General features: G+C 52.3%; 1 protein-coding gene across 4 annotated transcripts in view; it reads left to right on the top strand.

The window, feature by feature from the left end:
• The first annotated feature begins 202 nt into the window (after window positions 1-202).
• Arhgap23 (Rho GTPase activating protein 23) overlaps window positions 203-17,882 on the top strand; it is a 109,423-nt gene continuing 91,743 nt past the window's right edge. For 3 of the 4 annotated variants that reach the window (XM_051158419.1, XM_051158421.1, XM_051158422.1), the window contains exon 1: window positions 13,492-13,619. In XM_051158419.1, coding sequence (XP_051014376.1) covers window positions 13,557-13,619 — 63 coding nt within the window. In that variant the 5' untranslated portion in view covers window positions 13,492-13,556. Of the gene's footprint in view, window positions 316-13,491; window positions 13,620-17,882 lie in introns of those variants that run through there. The other variant, XM_051158420.1, reaches the window with a different exon arrangement.

Consider the following 17,882-nt stretch of genomic DNA (forward strand, 5'->3'; position numbering starts at 1 on the left):
CTGGGATGTACTATGTGTGACAGCGTGTGTGACTCCGCGCAGCTGCTAGGCAGTGCCTGTGTGCGAAGGTGAGCTCGTGGAGCGCAGCCCCCACCCGGGCGGGGGAGAGACGGCTGAGCCCGCGGAGGGGCGGAGTCTGCGGCGGGGCGGAGCCCGCGGCGGGGAGGGCTCGGGCGGCGGAGTCCAGGCGCTCCTGGCGTGGCTCGCGGTCGCCCCGTGCAGCTGCCCGGCAAGGGTGCATGGAGGGGCCGCCGCCCCCTACGCCCCCTGGGGCCGGCACGAGGAGGACGGCGTAGCGGTCGCAGCATGGAGCAGGTCAGCGGATGCCGGGTATGGGCGCGTGTCTCAGAACCAAGGCTGCGGGTGCGGTGACCCGGCGAGGGTGGGCGAGGCGGGAGCGAGGGCCAGACCACGAGGGAGGGGTGCGGGCGCAGGAGCTCGGGGCGGGGCCGAGCTTGAGGAGAGGGATGGGGCCCGACTGACACCAAGCTGGTGCACACATGCACACACGCGCGCTCTCGGGGCACTCCCCCATCGCTGATAACCAGGGAAGCACGCGCAGAGGGTGCACTCTGCGCCCCCTTCCCACATTTAGAAGACCCTTCCATCTCCAGTCCGGAAGGGAAGCCCTTAGCCCTTGCTCCTTAAACCTAGGCCTGAGGGGACATGGGCTCTGCAGAATGGAGGGGTGGCCATACAACTCTGTTGTCCCCCAGGTCCCCACCCTCCAGTGGGACTTAAAGATACAGCGGCCCTTCCCCCTACGTGTCAAGGGACTTCTCCCAGCCTGTCTGCCTCTTCTCCCAGTTACAGCAGCTGCAGCAACTGCTGCCACCATTTCATGGCAATGAGAAGGTGGGGTGGGCTGGGAGGCTCGCCACATGCGCCCCAAATGCAGCATAGCAGCACGGGCCAGGTGGGCGGCTGCTCACCTCTTTACCCAGGTTCCTGGCAGGACACTGAGGGTGTGGGGCTAGGCATAGTGGCCAGGGAAAGGCCCCCTGCTAGAGCTGTCACTCTGCAAACCCCAGAGAGCCTTGCCAGTCAGGTCAGTGAGTAGAAGGCCCAGATTTTTGGCTCACAACCCTGGCTCTAAGAGGGACAGCAAAGGATGGGGTGGAATGCCAGCATCCCAGGGATGCTGTTTCTGTGAGGTCTTTGGGTGGGGTTTGGAGTGATGGAGTTGGCTTTTCTGTCACTGGATATGCCTGAGGTGTTGAACCCGTCCATATAAGCATTTTTTCCCTGCTCTGGGCTCCTTTCACTTGCTTAGCCTCCACCAGTTGGTGTGAGGTCCTGGCCTCTTAAGATCTGCCCCCCTCCCAGTGAGCTCAGCCCCCGTCCCCAACACTGTTGCAGAGGGGTTTGGGCATGTGCCACTCGATGAAAGGGAGGAGTCAGCAGATGGGTGGTCCTAAATTCTGGAAGGTTGGGAGGCATCAGTGTTCTGGGTTTCTTTCCTGGGCTGTGCTGTGAGGTTTGGGGTGGGGTCATGGGCTGCTCCAGGCTCTAGGCCTGTTTGGCATCTTGGCCATTAATTTAAATGGCCAGTGGCAGCTCCCCAACCACCAGGCTTGGTAGGGGGAAGGGGACACAGCTCCTCATTTTTTTTCTTTTTCCTTTTTTAAAATTTATTTTATTTCATTTTATTTGCATTGGTGTGGGGGTAAAGGTGTCAGATCCCTTGGAACTGGAATTACAGACAGTTGTGAGCTGTCATGTGGGTGCTGGGAATTGAACCCGGGTCCTTTGGAAGAGCAGACAGTGCTCTTAACCACTGAACTCTCTCATTTTGCGGCTGAGTATTGATGGAAGCACCAAAAGAGGGTCACAAAATGCCACTGGATTCTTTAATATAAAATTAGTTTTATTTTGGTCTTTGTTTGTTTTTTGAGACAGGGTTTCTCTGTGTAGCCCTAGCTGAACTAGAACTTGTTCTGTAGACCAGGCTAGCCTCGAACTCACAGAGATCTGCTTGTTTCTGCCTCCCTAAGTCCATTTTCTTTTCTTTTTCTTTTTCTTCGGCTTTGTTTTTGTTTTTTCGAGACAGGGTTTCTCTGTGTAGCCTTGGCTGTCCTGAACTCACTTTGTAGACCAGGCTGGCCTTGAACTCACAGCGATCCGCCTGCCTCTGCTTCCCGAGTGCCTGGATTAAAGGTGTGCACTACCACACCTGACCTTTTTTTGGTTTTTCGAGACAGGGTCTCTCTGTGTAGCCATTTTTTTTTTTCAAGAGGGGGAGGCTAGGGCCACTGCTGCTTCCTGTCTCCTGCAGCCCCACCCCCACCCTAGTGCTCCTCCAAGTGACCTCTCTGCCCAGACATCTACATGCGCTACCTTTTCTGGTATCAGCAGCTTCTGCTTTCCCAAATGACAGGTCCCCCAGGCCCGCTGCCATCTCTCCCTAGGAGCAGAGCAGGACATTGGACTTTCTTTTCTTCTCTGCTTTCTTCTTCTTGGTGTCACTATGATCCCCAGGCTGGGTTCCTTAGTGCTGGGGTTACAGGAGTGTATTGTGAACCTGGCGTTAGGCCATGGGACTCCAGGCCTGGCTCCGGGACTCCTGGCCTGGCTCCGTGGAGCGCTGTTGGTAGGCCTGGGATGTATATTTCCAGGCTGCTATGAGAACTGCCAGCTAGGGAGAGGGATGGCCTCTGTGTGACAGCGAGAGGCTACTCAGCCTGGGGCCTTCCAAATGTGAGTGCACTCTTGGGATGGGCGTGGTGTGCTGGGATTCCTGTGTGCATTCAGAGTGGAGGTGCCAGCCTGACCTATCTAAGACCTTGGGGTGTTCTATGCCCAGAGGCCTGCGATCCTCTCTGCCAAGGGCTGGTGTTCGAAGCTGCCGGAAGCAAGGTTTGGAATGGCTGTTTCCGAAACCAGAGCTGCAGCAGTTCCTATTTTAAGTTCCCCATGTGCTGAGCCCTCTTGTAAAGCAGAAAGAACCTCCCTGGTGTGTCTGTTTGGTATGTGTGGATTCTGGCATGTAGGGTTCCCTAAAGGGGAGGGGGCTGGATTTGTCAGGTTTCCCCAATCTTGTGGCCAGCCCCGCCCCCCTGCCCTCCCCATTGGACTCTCTTCTCTCCACCCAGGGCTGGCTCAGGGCCAGACAAAGGAGAGAGGGGCAGCTGCTGGGGATTTCCAGAGCTTCCAGGGGGGAGTTGGGAGCCGCCGCCCACCTCTTTCCTCATCTCCCTTTCCCTCCCCTTCTTTCCTTTCCTTTTTCCCTGATCCTGATCCATTACCACCTTTACTCCCTCTCTCCTTCCAGGAGGGCAGCATGAAAGTGGAACAGGCCCCTTCTGTGTGGGGGCTAGGCAGGGTCTTGGTCTTTAGATAGAACTCCCTGGAACAGGAAGGGTCTGGCTGGCCTGACAGCCCTCCGCCCCCCCCCCCACCCCCACCCTGCCCTACAACAGAGAGCAAGGACTTACCATCGGAGGAGCTTGCTTGAGTCCTGAATCTGAGCTGGGAGAAGCTGGGTACATCGCTCACCCTCTCTGAGCCAGTTTCCTCATTCGCAGCAGACCTAATTATATCCATCTCTCAGTGTTCTCACGGGGTTAAATAAAATTAGATTGAAAAGACTATGAGACCGTCACTGGCACTCAACACAGTTCAGTCCCTTTCCCCTCCATCTTGGTGTTCCAAAGCCCTGCTAGCAGGTGCCACGACCTTTGTGAACCACTGTTCAGCATTATACGTCTGCTCAGCTGCTACTCTGGCCCAGGGGCGACACTATTTGATGACTTAAAGTTAAGGCACCTTACTGTAGGGCAGAGTCCTCACCCCAAGGCCTCATCTCCTAGCAGTCAGGCAGTTCTGATGGAGCAGAGTGATGGCTTCCTGCTGTGACACTTGCCCAGGCTTCATGGGGGAGCTGCAGCCTCCTGCTTCTGCTGGCCTAGGGGCTCCCAGCTAGCCTAATGCCTTTGGCCCCAACCTGGCCAGAGAGGTCTTTAGCCTCCTTTCCCAAAGTGTGTTCAGATAGGATTTCTAACACAGGGACCTGGCAGTAGGGATCAACTAGGGACTGACATCTTTTTGAACAAATAATATCCCCCACAGACACTTCGGGATGCCTCTTGCCTTTAATCTTAGCACCCAGGAGGCAGGCAGACAGTTCTCTGTCAGTTTGAGGTCAGCCCTGGTCCACATAGCAAGTTCCAGGCCAGCCAAGGCTGCAACAGTGAGACTCTCTCAAGAGACAAAGCAAGCGGGCTGGAGAGATGGCTCAGTGGTTAAGAGTGCCGCCTGCTCTTCCAGAGGTCCTAAGTTCAATTCCCAGCAACCATATGGTGGCTCACAACCATCTATAAGGTGATCTGATGCCCTCTTCTGCAGATAAAGCACTCATATGCAATAAATAAAATAAATAAATCTTTAAAAAAAAGGAACAAAGCAAACAAACAAAAGGCTGTGAGTCTGCTGAGTAGGGGTGTGGGTTTGCCAGAGCCTGCACCCCACTCCTTCCTCTGCCATTTGCCAGGCAAGGGCCTTCAAGGGTGTAAGCTAGCCTCCCAAGGCCACTGCTTTCTATTCTCAGTACCCAGCCTCTCTCTTTTGCTCAGGACTGTGCTTGCCCCCCACCCCTCTGTCCAAAAGCGCCTTCTGTGGATCCATTACTCTCCCTAGAGTAAGGGTTTCTTGAGAGAGCACATCTTCTGTTTCATCAAACTGTCCCCACCATTCTATCACACCCTGTCTCACATGCTTTGCATAAGCAAACTGCGGAGGGGGGCAGTGTTTCCTTAGGGAGACTTCAGAAGATCTAGGAGCCAAAAGCCAGGCTTGCCAAGACCAGCTCTCCCGCCTAGCCCTGCCCTCCTCTCTTTGTCCACCAGGGGGCACTCGTTTTCCTTTATTGGCAGGACCGCTGCAAACTCATGCCCTTAAATCCGCCGGTCCCATTTTGCAGACAGTTCCCCCATATACAGTGGCTCAAGTGACAGCTTCTTAATTTTTTATTTTTGTGACAAGGGCTTGTTATGTAGCCAAAGCCGACCTGGTACTTGAAGTGTAGCCCAGACTAGCCACCCTCCTACATCGGCCTCCTGTGTTGCTGTATGTACCACCACACCCAACTCAGTTGACAAGGTTGACTTTACCATAGTGTAAAAGCAATACAAATTCAGCAGGAACCACATTAAAAAAAAAAAAAAAGATCTCATAGCCAGGCACGGTGGCACATATCTTTAATCCCAGCACTCGGGAGGCAGAGGCAGGAGGATCGCTGTGAGTTTGAGGCCAGCCTGGTCTACAAAGTGAGTCCAGGACAGCCAGGGTGATACAGAGAAACCATGTCTCAAAAAGCCAAAATTAATAATAATAATTTATTATATTAATATATTATTATTATTATTGTTATTATTATTATAGATGCACCTCTAAGCCTGACTTAAGCAGGTGGAATCCAGGACTCCAGGTATGCTAGGAGAGCACTCGAGCACCTGAGTTAAATACTCCCTGTGTGTACTTCAGCTTTTGAACTCTGACCCTTTCCTGAGGTCAGAGGTCATATGGCCCTGTCCTCTGTGGCAGCAGGATCCAATCTGCAGCAGCCCCTCAACCTAGGGGGAAACTATCTGGAATCTGCACTGTTTGACTAAATCAGGATGCTCTACAGGACGGGACAGGGGACAAGCTATGTAGACCAGGCTAGCCCGAAGCAAGCAATGTAGACCAGGATAGCTCAGAACTCAGAGATGTACCAGCTTCTGCCTCCCTAGTGCTGGGATCTAAGGTGTATACCACCACCATGAGGGACTTAGGATGTTTTTGATGGAAGTGAAACTGTGCCTCGAGTGGAGTGTTTTCCTTACAGCTGCAGAGTGCTTCGGGTCTGTTATTAAATATGCGCCTCCCTGCCTCTCTCTCACAGCCACATGAGAGATAAGGCCTTACTGATTCATGTTAAAGGGTGAGAAGGAAGTTCAGAGAATGTCTTAGTCCTCAAAGTCAGACAGCTGCCTGGTGAGGCGGGGGCCTAGGCATCTCATCTCGGAACTCCTTTGATGCCACTGTTAACTCCTTGGCGACTCAGGATCCCTCGGCCAGTTCAGTGCTGCCCTCCTGGCCTCTGTCTGCCAGTTCAGAGCTGTCCTCCTGGCCTCTGTCTCATCCTGGTGCTGCTTTTCCTCCTTCCACTCAGTCTCCCACTTTGTGTCCTCAGTCTCTTTCCCAAACACAAAGCTTTTTTCAAATGCTTGGTTTAGTTTTTAATTATATTATATGCAGATGGGTGTTTTGCCCGCATGTGCATGCGTCTGCACACCATGTATGTGCCTAGTGCTAGCGGAGACCAGGTGAGGCCATTCAGTCCTCAGGAGCTGGAGTTACAGATGGTTGTGAGCCACTGTGTGGATGCTGGGAACCGAACCTGAGTCCTCTGGAAGAGCAGCCAGTACTCTTTTTTTGGGTGGGTGGGGGTTTTGAGACAGGGTTTCTCTGTGTAACCCTGGCTGTTTTAGATTCTCTGTGTAGATCAGGCTGGCCTTGAACTCACAGAGATCCACCTACCTTTGCCTCCCAAGTGCTGGGATTAAAGGCATGTGCAAATATTTTCTTTTTTTTAAAAAAAAGATTTATTTATTATGTATACAGTGTTGTCTGCTTGTAGGCCAGAGAGGGCATCAGGTTACATTATAGATGGTTGTGACCCACCATGTGGTTGCTGGGAATTGAACTCAGGACCTTTGGAAGAGCAGGCGGCGCTCTTAACCACTGAGCCATCTCTCCAGCCCAAATATTGTTTTCTTAAAACAGTTACTTATTGATTTTTGTGTGTATACCTGTGTATACATGCATGCATGTCTGCCACCGTGTGCATGTGCAGGAGAATTCTGGGAATTAAACTCAGGACACTTGCTTTGGAGTCTTAACCTGCTGCACCATTTTGCTTGGCCCTATATTTAAAACAACAACATTGTTTAAAGGGTATATTTATTACATGTGGATGTTTTGTCTGCACGTATGTCTCTGCACTCTACACGTGTGCCTCATCCCTGTGGAGAGCAGAAAAGTGCATCAGATCCCCTTGAACTGTACTTACAGATGGTTGTGAGTTGGATCTGAACCTGGGTCCTCTATAAGAGCTGCTGAGCCATCTTGGCACCCTAAAAGTACATGTTCTATGCTGGGTGTGGTGGCACATGCCTTCAATCCCACAGAGATTAATCTACACCTTTAATCTACATAGAGAAACCCTGTCTCAAAAAACAAAACAAAACAAAACAAAAACAACATGTTCTAAAGATTTATTTATTTATTTATTTATTTATTTATTTATTTCTTGAGACAGGGCCTCACTATGTAGCCCTGGCAGTCTTGGAACTCACTCTGTAGACCAGGCTGGGCTCAAACTCACAGAGATCCACCTGCCTCTGCCTCCCAAGTGCTGGGATTAAAGGCAGGTGCCACACAGGGCCAGACTATTTATTTTCATTTTAGATGGATGAGTGTTTTGCTGGATATATGTATGTGCACCTCATGTGTACCCACAGAGGCCAAAAACAGGGGGCTGGGGGCCTGGTCCCCTAGAAGTAGAATTACCAGGGTTATGAGCTACTATGTGCTAGGTACTTTTAACTGCCAAGACATCGCTCCAGTCCCTCCCTCTAACTTTTTTTTTTTTTTTTTTGAGACAGGGTCTTAATATGTAGCCCAGGCTATCCTTAAACATGCTGTTAGACTGCTAGACTGTGATGACTTCTGGTTTGTGATCCTCCTGCCTCAGCTCCTAAGTGCTGAGATCACAGGCATGGGCCACCATACCGTCCCTGTCCTCAGCCCTTTTCAAGTACCTGTTTCATCTGATCTGTGACCTGTTTCATCTTTACCACTCAGACAGCAGCCTGCCTGGCTTGCCCTGTTCCTCCTTCCCGCCCAGCTTTACCCTCTCCCTGTAGCTCTGCCTGCTCTGCACAGTTAGACCTCTGTTTGGCTCCAAGCAACCTGCTAGGAGTCTTCTCTGCCCCACAGAATGCCATGCCACCTTCCTGTATTTCTATCCTGCCTGTCCCTAAGGCTGATCTTCCAGGTCCTGTCTTATCATATGGTCACCTCATCCCTCATGGTCTCTAGAGACTCTTTTATTTTTTAAAAGAGAATTTATGTATTTTCATGGTATGTGCACTGCTCTTTTGGTTGTATGTCTGTGTGAGGGAGTCAGATCCCCTGGAACAGGAGTTACAGACAGTTGTGAGCCGCCATGTGGGTGCTGGGAATTGAACCCGGGTCCTCTGGAAGAGCTGTTAGTGTTCTTAACTGTTAAGCCACCTCTCTAGCCCTCTCTAGAGACTCTTGAGTTGCTTCCCTGTCTTACTAGACTTCCACAATCAAGACTCTAACTCAAGACGGACCAGACCCAGGGTTTAAGCAGACAGTGAATCCACCAAGTGTAGATTATGTATGTGGACTCTGGAGCCTAAGTGCCTGGGTTCAAATCCTGTGTGGGTTTTATTTTTTAAATATTTATTTATTATTATTATGTATACAGTGCTCTGCCTGCATGTGTATCTGCAGGCCAGAAGAGGGCATCAGATCACATTATAGATGGTTGTGAGCCACCATGTGGGTGCTGGGAATTGAACTTAGGACCTTTGGAAGAGCAGGTGGTGCTCCTAACCACTAAGCCATCTCTCCAGCCCATGTTTTTGTTGTTGTTGTTGTCTTTGTTTTTATGGTTCGCTTTTTTTTCTTTCTTTCTTTCTTTTTTTTTTTTTTTTTTTTTTTTTTTTTTTTTTTTGAGACAGGGTTTCTCTGTGTAGCCTTGGCTGTTGTCTTGGACTCGCTTTTAGACCAGGCTGGCCTCGAACTCACAGTGATCCACCTGCCTCTGCCTCCCCGAGCACTGGGATTAAAGGTGTGCGCCACCACAGCCCTGGCTGCATGCCTTTAACCTTGATATTATACTTGAGAAGCTGAAGCAAGCGGATCATGAGATCCAGGGTAGCCTCAGCTGCTTGGTGAGCTCCAGGCTAGACTAAGCTTATTGGTTGAGGCCCTGCCTGAAAACTCAGCCCCCAAGGCAAAGTAAAGGGAGCCTGCGGAGATGACTCAGTTCAGTGCTTGCCGTACAAATGTGGGGGCCTGAGTTCAGACTCCGAATGCCCAGGGAACCAGGCGCAGCTCATTTCTGTAACCCAAGTGCTAGGGAAGGGGAGACAGGGGGACCGCAGAGTTCTGGGTTCAGTGAGAGACCCTGTCTCAGGGAACAAGATGGGGTGTAACTGAGGAAGATACTCAATGTTAGCCTCAGTCTAGCACACACACACACACACACACAATTCACACACCCTCTCACACATACCCACATACACTCTCACACACATACAGACACTCACACACACATACACACACACACACACATACAGACACTCACACACACATACACACACACTCACACACACATACACATACACACTTGCATGCATAAACACTGTATACACATGCACCACCCACGAACCAGACTAAAACAAAATCCACAAATGTATGTAAGTTGGTTGAAGCCTAGATTCCTTACCCATTAAACAAAGCAGTAAATACTGTCCATGGCAAAGCCTTCGTAAGTGTTAACCAAGGCAGTAACTCACCATTTGAGGCCTGGCCTGCTTACTCTCCTGGGAACATCCTCCATCTACGGTCTAGCAGTCTAAGCCTTGAAATTGTTCTAGATTCTTCCATTTCCTTCCTTCTTCACTTAGTACGTTACCAAGTTCCAAAGCCTCTGATATTTGTTGCTCCCTGCCCCTCTTTCCGGTAAATCCCACTCCACCCCGATCCCTAACCTCCTCTCTTACTGTCTTCAGTTCCTGTCCTCGCTGCGTGTCAGAGGGAACATTGCACACCGCTCCCTCAAGTTTCTGCCAGACCAGGCCAAAACCTAAGTGCCTGAGCCCAGTCTCTCACATCCTCCTGTTTCCTTCCTCATCCCTTCACACTTCCTGTCCATACACCACTGGAGCCCTCCCTGCCTCTGCCCATGGGAAACCTTCTCCTCAGCTCGCTTCTCCCCCCCACCCCCAATCACCTCATTCAGGTCTGCTCAGCCGAGAAGCCCCATGGAGCAAGAGGCAGCTCCTGCGGACAGCCCTTCTGTCTCTCCAGCCTTCCATGGCTGCTCTGGGGTCTCACCATGTAATCCTGGAGTTAGGATGACCAAGCAACTGAAAGGAAGGAGCAGGGCTTGATGCCTACATCCCCAGGGCCGCCTGCCACACCCTTGAAGGTCTCATGTTTCCTGGGGTAGGACTCTGAGTCAACAAACCATGACTGGACTGGTGGAGGGCTTTAGAAAGATGAGTGTATAGGGGATCCCTGGGAGAACACTCAGCGAGACCACTCTTGTCCCAAACCCCAGAGTAAGATCCTACAAGGAAGAAAGTGGGTCTTCTTTGGGCGGAAGGCAGGATGTGCAGACAGGAGAGAGACAGGGAGTCAGGAGAGATAGGGAGGATGGGGGGGGGGCGGCAGAGGGAGGGGGGGGGGGTGAGGTTGGAGAGAAGGCCAGAGGAGATGGATAGGAATGAGTGGCAGGAGGGGGAGGGGGTGTAGGTCAAGGTGCAGGAAGAGGTGGGAGGGGCAGCAGGGTGGGGGAGAGTACACTTTCTGGGAAGTGGGAGGGGGTGCATTGTGGAGGGAGGAATTGGCCCTGGCGCTTGGCGTGAGCTCACTTCCTCTTAACTGCCTCCTGTAGGGTCTGAGGGCTTCAGGCTCTGGAAAAAGTGAGCCAGGGGTACCCAAGGGGCCACCACCTCCTCCCTGCCCCCACAGCCTCAGCTCAAGTCTGCTCTCCTTACAGAGACAACCCTTTGTTCTGGAAGGAAAGGACCCTTGTGCTGTGGGGGGTGGGTGGGAGGGGGGGGTCAACATGCCTCGGAACACTGGAGCTACAGGCAGAAGGGCAGGGACTGGTTCTCTGTTGAAATGGAGAGGATCCAGGCATTGTGACAGGTTACAACCTGTTGGTAGGGGGGACTTTTAGGAGTAGGAGGGTAATTCTGGCTTCTGACCTTGATGGGATAAAAGAAGTCAGAGAAATCTTTCTAGGAGAATCCTTTTAAGTGCAAGGAACTTAAAAGCACACAGTGTGAGCCTGTCAGTGTGCCTTCGGGCTCTCAGGCTCTCAGGAGTAGGGGTGGCTTGGTTGACATCTCACCAGTCCCACAACCTGCATTTCTGAGCCTGAACAAGTAGCAGGGAGTGAGTGGCCTTGGGTACTTGGGTCTGTCCTGCTGGAGCTGGTGGTAAAGTGAGCATCCTTATGCGTTCTCCCAGCTCAGGGGCTGGTTTTTCTAGCAGACAGTCTTTCTGCTTTGCCTGCCTTTCTTGAAATCAATGACTAAGCCTGGCCTGGTGGCGCACGCCTTTAATTCCAGCACTTGGGAGGCAGAGGCAGGTGGATTGCTGTGAGTTTGAGGCCAGCCTGGTCTACAAAGCGAGTCCAGGACAGCCAAAGCTAACACAGAGAGACCTTGTCTTGAAAAAAAAAAAAGAAAGAAAGAAAGAAAAGAAAAGAAAGATTGAAATGACTATCTTGGGGGAATATTTAATATTTAATATCTGCTTTTCCTCCAGTACATAGTCTGGGGCAAGAAAATACTGCAAGAAGGAGCCACGTGTGGCAGCTCATGATTATTATCCCAGTCGTCAGGAAACTGAGGCAGGGAATAAGGTTCAAGGCCGCTCCACTCTGTCTCAAAAACATCAAACCAAAGTCATCCCAAAGAAAACCCCCAAACACCACCAGGTGTGATGTTGAACCCTTTTAATCCTATCGCTAGGGAGGCAGAGGCAGGTGGATTTCTGTGAGTTAGAGGTCAGCCTGGTTTACATAGTTCCAGGCCAGCCAAGTCTGCATATTCTATAAAAAGAAGAAAGACACAGACCCCCTAAACAAACAAAAAAATCCTGTAAAAAGGCTGAGGGAGAAGTTAGCATAGCCTGGAGGAAGAGGAAGGGGGAGAGTTAGATAGCAAAAAGAATTTCCCAGCTCGAGGAAGGACAAAGGACATAGTGGTCCTCGCTGGATTGTGTGGGGACATGGGGGGGGGGGGATGGCACGGGGGGGGGTTCTGTCTGAGGCCTGGGAAGTGAGTGGCTGGCTCTTTAGGCCTAACTCCCAGTGAAGCAAGAATGGTGGCTGGGGGGGGCTGTTTCTTTATAGGTGTGCTTCATGGGGGGTGGGTGTGAATCTTTGCAGATCCAGAGGTGTGAACCATAGTACTGCATTGCGGTGGGTGCCAAAAGTCTGGGGTGGTTGTTGGACCTCCCTTCCAGCCTTGACTGATGCCGTGGGATCCTGTCTGAGACTCCTCCTGGGAGGGGGCTTTTCTAGATGAGGAGCAATGCCCCACACTATATCTGGTGTGCCTCAGCTTCCATGAGCCTCTGGTGCAGTGGTTCTCAACCTTCCTAATGCTGCAGCAGTTTAAAACAGTTCCTTGTGTTGTGGTGATCCCCAACCATAAACAATTTTTTTTTTCTTTTCTTTTCTCCTCTCCCTCCTCCTCCACCTCTTCCTCCTCCTCCTCCTTCCTCTTCTTCCTCTTCTTTCGTTTTTCGAGACAGAGTTTCTCTGTGTGATATAGCACTGGCTGTCTTGGAACTCTCTTTGTCAACCAGGCAAGTCTCAGACTCACAGAGATCCACCTGCCTCTGCCTCCCGCGGGATTAAAGGCGTGCAGCACCACCACCCGGCTTAGTTGCTACTTCATAACTGTAATCTTGCTACTGTTATGAATCGTAACATAAATATCTGACGTGCACAATATCTGATATGCGACCTCTGTGAAAGGTTCTTTCGAGGCCCAAAGGTGTCACTGCCCACAGGTTGAAAACCGCTGCTCGGGCGAGCGAGATGGCTCAGAGGTTAAGTAAAAGCACTGTCGGCTCTTCCAGAGGTCATGAGTTCCAATTCCCTGCAACCACATGGTGGCTCACAACCATCTATAATGCGACCCGATGCCCTCTTCTGGCATGCAGGTGTACATGCAGACAGAGCACAGTATACATAATAAATAAATAAATCTTTTTAAAAAAGAAAGAAAACTTCTGCTCTAGAGTCTTCTCCCTAAGCCTTGTTCGTTCTTTCCTGGTCTGACATGAGGTCAATTCTCCGCCACTCACAGGCTTTCTGGGCCTCTGGGTCCATTTCTGTCCCTCTCTGGCTGCCTTTCCCTGTGCTATTGGGTGTGGGCCCTCGGCCTCTTTCGTACTCACCGATTCTATCTGGACAGGTCCCCTGGAGGCCCTCTTCCGAAATTTCCCTTGAGATCCTGTCTCTGGGCCAGGCTTGGTTCTGACCCATGGCTCCACGCATGGTACACGAAGACCCCTGTCTCGGTTCCCTTTACTTTTCTGTGCACTGTTTAGGGAGGCCCCAAGCCGAGCTTGGTCAGGAGCGTGGCTTGTTGGGGCGGAGCGGGCCGTCGGGGCGGAGCAAATCAAGCCCCGCCCCTTATGGCCCCGCCCCCTCGGTTCCCAGTTCCCCGCCCCCTGGGCCCGGGACGGTGCCCCCAACAGTGCCCTGGCCGCAGAGCCTCCACTGCGGCCCGATGAATGGAGTCGCCTTCTGCCTGGTCGGGATCCCGCCGCGTTCGGAGCCCCGGCCCCCGCAGGTGAGGACTCAGAGCTCGGATCAGGCTGGGCGGGACCAGGGACGACGTCCGGGCTGGGGTCACAGCGCCCACGTCGGTGGGTACTGCTATAGGAGATTGGTGTCCCGCTGGGGAGCCGCAGGAGGAACAGCAGCACTATGCAGGGACTTGGAGAGGGGCTCCGCATAGGGACCCCAACGGGCCCGAGGCTACCGGGCCGGGGCCACACAGCTGGTGATGGTGCCAGGCCCTGGGCGGTCAGGCAGCGGGGGTGGGAGGCCCGCGCCTTTTGTCCGGGATTTTCAGGCGGGGCGCCCGCCGCCGTTTCCTCTGCCCAAGTTTTCGTTTTCCGTTGGCGAGGCCCCCGCACAGCTGGAGCCACAGGGAGTGGGGGAGGGGTCCCAGGGCGGGACGTCCTCGGCTCGCCCCCTCCGGGTGGGGCTGCGTTGTATGGCTTAGAAACTCTGGGCACTGGGACCCTAGCCTTGCCCGGCCCTCCCCTCTGCCCGCTCCAGCTGTGGGTGGGTCAGGGAGTGGGGTGCCAGGGGCATTACTCAGCGCTGGGCTGCTTTGCTTGGGTTCTTTCATCTGCCAGCTGCTGAGGCTGGGGAGGGGCCCTCACCTTCTCACCAGAGTTTGTCCCCTGCCTTGGAGTGTGGTTGCCGGTCCTGCTCAAGCACACCCCCCACCCCAACTCACAGGGGCAGGGCAAGCTGAAGGGCTGAACAGTGTGTGGCTAGTAGTTTTCCTGGCTTAGAGTCCAGTTGGAGGGTCAAGGCCAGGATTGAGCCACTCCCTCTTTTGACACTCCGGCGGGCTCCTACCCTCCGGGTGTTGGTCTGGCGGGCACGTACTTTGTAAACTCTTCAGGAGATTCTGGTGTCTGAACTGGATGTATTAAGTTCTTCCGTCGTTGGCTTCTACCCTTCCTTCAGCCAAAGTGTGTTTCCTAATTATAAACTTGAAATTCAGGATGGACAGGGGGCGGGAGTGGAGGTCATTAAGCTTGAGTCCTTCAGATTCTGCCCCCACCAACAATACTTCATCCCTGTCCCCTTACTGTCTCCACCCCTACCCCCTGTGGGCTTCTGGTGGGTGGCCTTTGATCCCACGTGGTTTTCCCCTCTGCCAGGCAACAGCCCCATTTTCAAAGTGGCCAGCGCTGACAGCAAGAGATTTGAATCTTCATTGCAAAACTAGTCATTTGCCCAAAGGCCCCCAGCCCTGGTGGCTTCCTTCAGTTGCCTACGTGTGGTTGGTCGGATCTACCGGAGTCGGCTGGGAACTCCAAGGTCCTGTGTCCCCTGCCCTCCTGTCTCCTTTCAAATGATAAGAAAAGCGGATCACCACCATGCAATGCTAGCTTCGAGGGTTGTGTAGTAAAAGTGTTAGTTCCTACTACATTTTTCTTGTTGGCTTTTCAAGACAGGATTTCCCTATGTAGCCCTGGCTGTCTTGGAGCTCGATTTGTAGACCAGGCTGGCCTTGGACTCAGATAACCACCTGTCTCTGTCTCCCAAGTGCTGGGATTGAAGGTGTACATCACCGTGCCTGGCACTGTTAGTGCCTGTTTTACAGATAGGGTCTGACCTAAAGGTCTGGGGACCTTTCTGGTGGTGGGGAGTTCCGGCAGGAAATAAAGTTCGAGGGGAATGTTTTTAGGGAGGCAGCTTGGATACTGTTGGGATGGGTGGGGCAAGTTCTGTGGCTCCCAGCTGAAACTGTGGGCAGTGGACCTGGGAACAAGCCTCTGTGTGGGCGGTGTGGATGAGACCTTCTGTGTCCTCTCTCAGGGCAACCCTGAACTCATGGCGAAAGGATGTAGTGATGTTGGCAGAGTTGCGAGTGGGGGTGAGGGAGGGTGCGGCAGGGCAGAGCAGGACAGTGGAGGAGTGGGCTGTGGGTTGCGTCACCACTCATTGCAAGGATGCTTCAAAACGTCTCTTCTTGTATCAAGTTAAAAGACAGACTGTAGCTGGGTGTGGTGGTGCACGCCTTTAATCCCAGGAGAGGCAGGGGCAGGTGAACTCTCTTGAGTTCGAGGCCAAGCTGGTTCACATAGGGAGTTTGAGGACAGCCAGGGCTACATAGAGAAACCTCGTCAATGATAATATAAAAGATGGACTACACAGTTGGTGACTGGACTAAGTGTTGAGGTGAGGAATTGGGCTGGCTTTTCAGGAGAACTTCCAGGGACAGGTTTGTGAGCTGTAGCATCCCAGAGCAGTCTGGTACGTGGTAGAGATGTTTCTTCCAGTAGGTGGATTCCAATGCAGATATCTAGAGTGATCCAGAGACCATGCAAATATATTCAAATGAGCATGTATACTAGTGCCTGAGATTTTTTTTGAGATTGTTATTCTATTATTATTATTGTTGTTGTTGTTGTTATTTTGTTTAGAGACAGAGGTTCTCTGTGTGTATCCTTGGCTGTCCTGGAACTCACTTTGTAGACTAGGCTAACCTTGAACTCACAGAGATACCCCTGCTTCTGCCTCCCAAGTGCTGGGATTAAAGATGTGAGCCATTTTTACTTTTTTAAAATTTAATTTATTATCATTATTGTTGTTGTTGTTGTTATTTGGTTTTTCAGGACAGGGTCATTCTGTGTAGCTTTGGCTGTCCTGGACTCACTTTGTAGACCAGGCTGGCCTTGAACTCCTGCCTCTGCCTCCCAAGTGCTGGGATTACAGGCGTCAGCCACTGTGCCCGGCTTGGTGTGCATCATCCTAAGAGAGTTATTCTATCCAGGCTGGCTTTGTCTGTCTCAGTCTCCACAGTGATATAGCTTTGGTAGCAGTCCCTCTGGATCAGGATTGATATAGCTCATTCTTGTGTCACGGCACCCCCTGAAGGGAAATACTGTCTGTCAGCACCCCATTCTACAGTTGAGGTCACTGAGTACTCGGAAGGAACAGAGCAGGGGAGGAAAGGGCCCCTGGGCTCTAGACTTATGCCTGGCCCTCAGTGTCCCGCTGCCACTCTGCCTTGAGTCTGTGCCCATTTAAAAGAGTCCAGGTCTGGCAGGGCATGGTGGCGCACACCTTTAATCCCAGCACTCAGGAGGCAGAGGCAGGAGGATCGCTGTGAGTTCCAGGCCAGCTTGGTCTACAAAGAGAGTCTAGGACAGCCAAGGCAACACAGAGAAACCCTGTCTCGGAAGAAGAGAGAGAGAGAGAGAGAGAGAGAGAGAGAGAGAGAGAGAGAGAGAAAGAGAGAGAGTTCAGGCCAATTCTTCCTCCTGTTGGTTTAGAGCCTGATTGCTTAATTTGGTTGGTTGTCAGGGTGGCACTGCCTCAGGTGTCCCTTGGTGTTTGTTGGTGGGGTCATCTCATGGTTTTCAGCCCCCCCTCCCTAGGCAGCGCTCCGGCCTCCACTGGCACTCTCCTAGAGGGCTTCGTCCCTGCTCTGTTGGCTGCATTGGTTCAAAGGCAAGGTATCGGCTTGGTCAGGGATTTAGACAAAGCCTGGTCTTAATTTTCCTGCTCTGCCACTGGCCTCTGTCATGAATAGGGCCTGTGCGAGCTGGCACTGCCTCTCCCCACGCTCAATCTCCCTCCCCTTTCAAACAGCCCGACTTCGGATCTAAGCCCCTGTTTCTCGTGAACTTGTGCCAGTGTGTCAGCAGGGTAGTGCCAGGCTGTCCTGGGAGCGTGTCTTCTCTACCCTCTCAGGAATAACATCAGACCCAGATGGCCTTGGCTTTGGACATGGGTAGCCCTTGGGAGACATATTCATTACCTGTCAGAGTGGTCAGTACCAAAGGGCCTGCCGTGTTCAGTTTCTCATGCTACAGAGGAAAGGATGCTCGGCTGTGTCCTCGGCTTGTGAGTAGCGCATGAAGACTTGGGTCCTTTGAGCCCCAGGTCCTCGGGGGTTCTGTCCGTAATGCTGTTTCCCCCATACCCCATCAGTGCTAGTCTCTGGGACTGAGTCCTGGGGGTGTGGCAGAGATGAGTAGACAATGTGTCCTGTCATCTGTGTCCCCAGCACCCGGCACAGTGCCTGGCACAGGGCAGCCCTCCATAAATGTTTGTGGAGTGCAAGCCAGAAGCCTCCCCCACTGGTCTCCTGGGCTGGGAGACTTGTCCATCTCTCTGTCCGACTTAAGTTATTCAAAGGCCAGAAGATAATATGGGATACGCTCATGGTGCCTACTGCTGGCCTGAGGTATTACTGCATCCCAGCTGACAGAAAGAGAGTCCATGGCTTCCTAAGGTCACAAGTGAGTGACAACGCTGAGGCACTGGCCACACTCTTAACCTCATTCCAAGGTGTCATGTT

Source organism: Acomys russatus, chromosome 16 (assembly GCF_903995435.1).
Source record: "Acomys russatus chromosome 16, mAcoRus1.1, whole genome shotgun sequence".
Taxonomy (NCBI): Eukaryota; Metazoa; Chordata; class Mammalia; order Rodentia; family Muridae; genus Acomys; species Acomys russatus.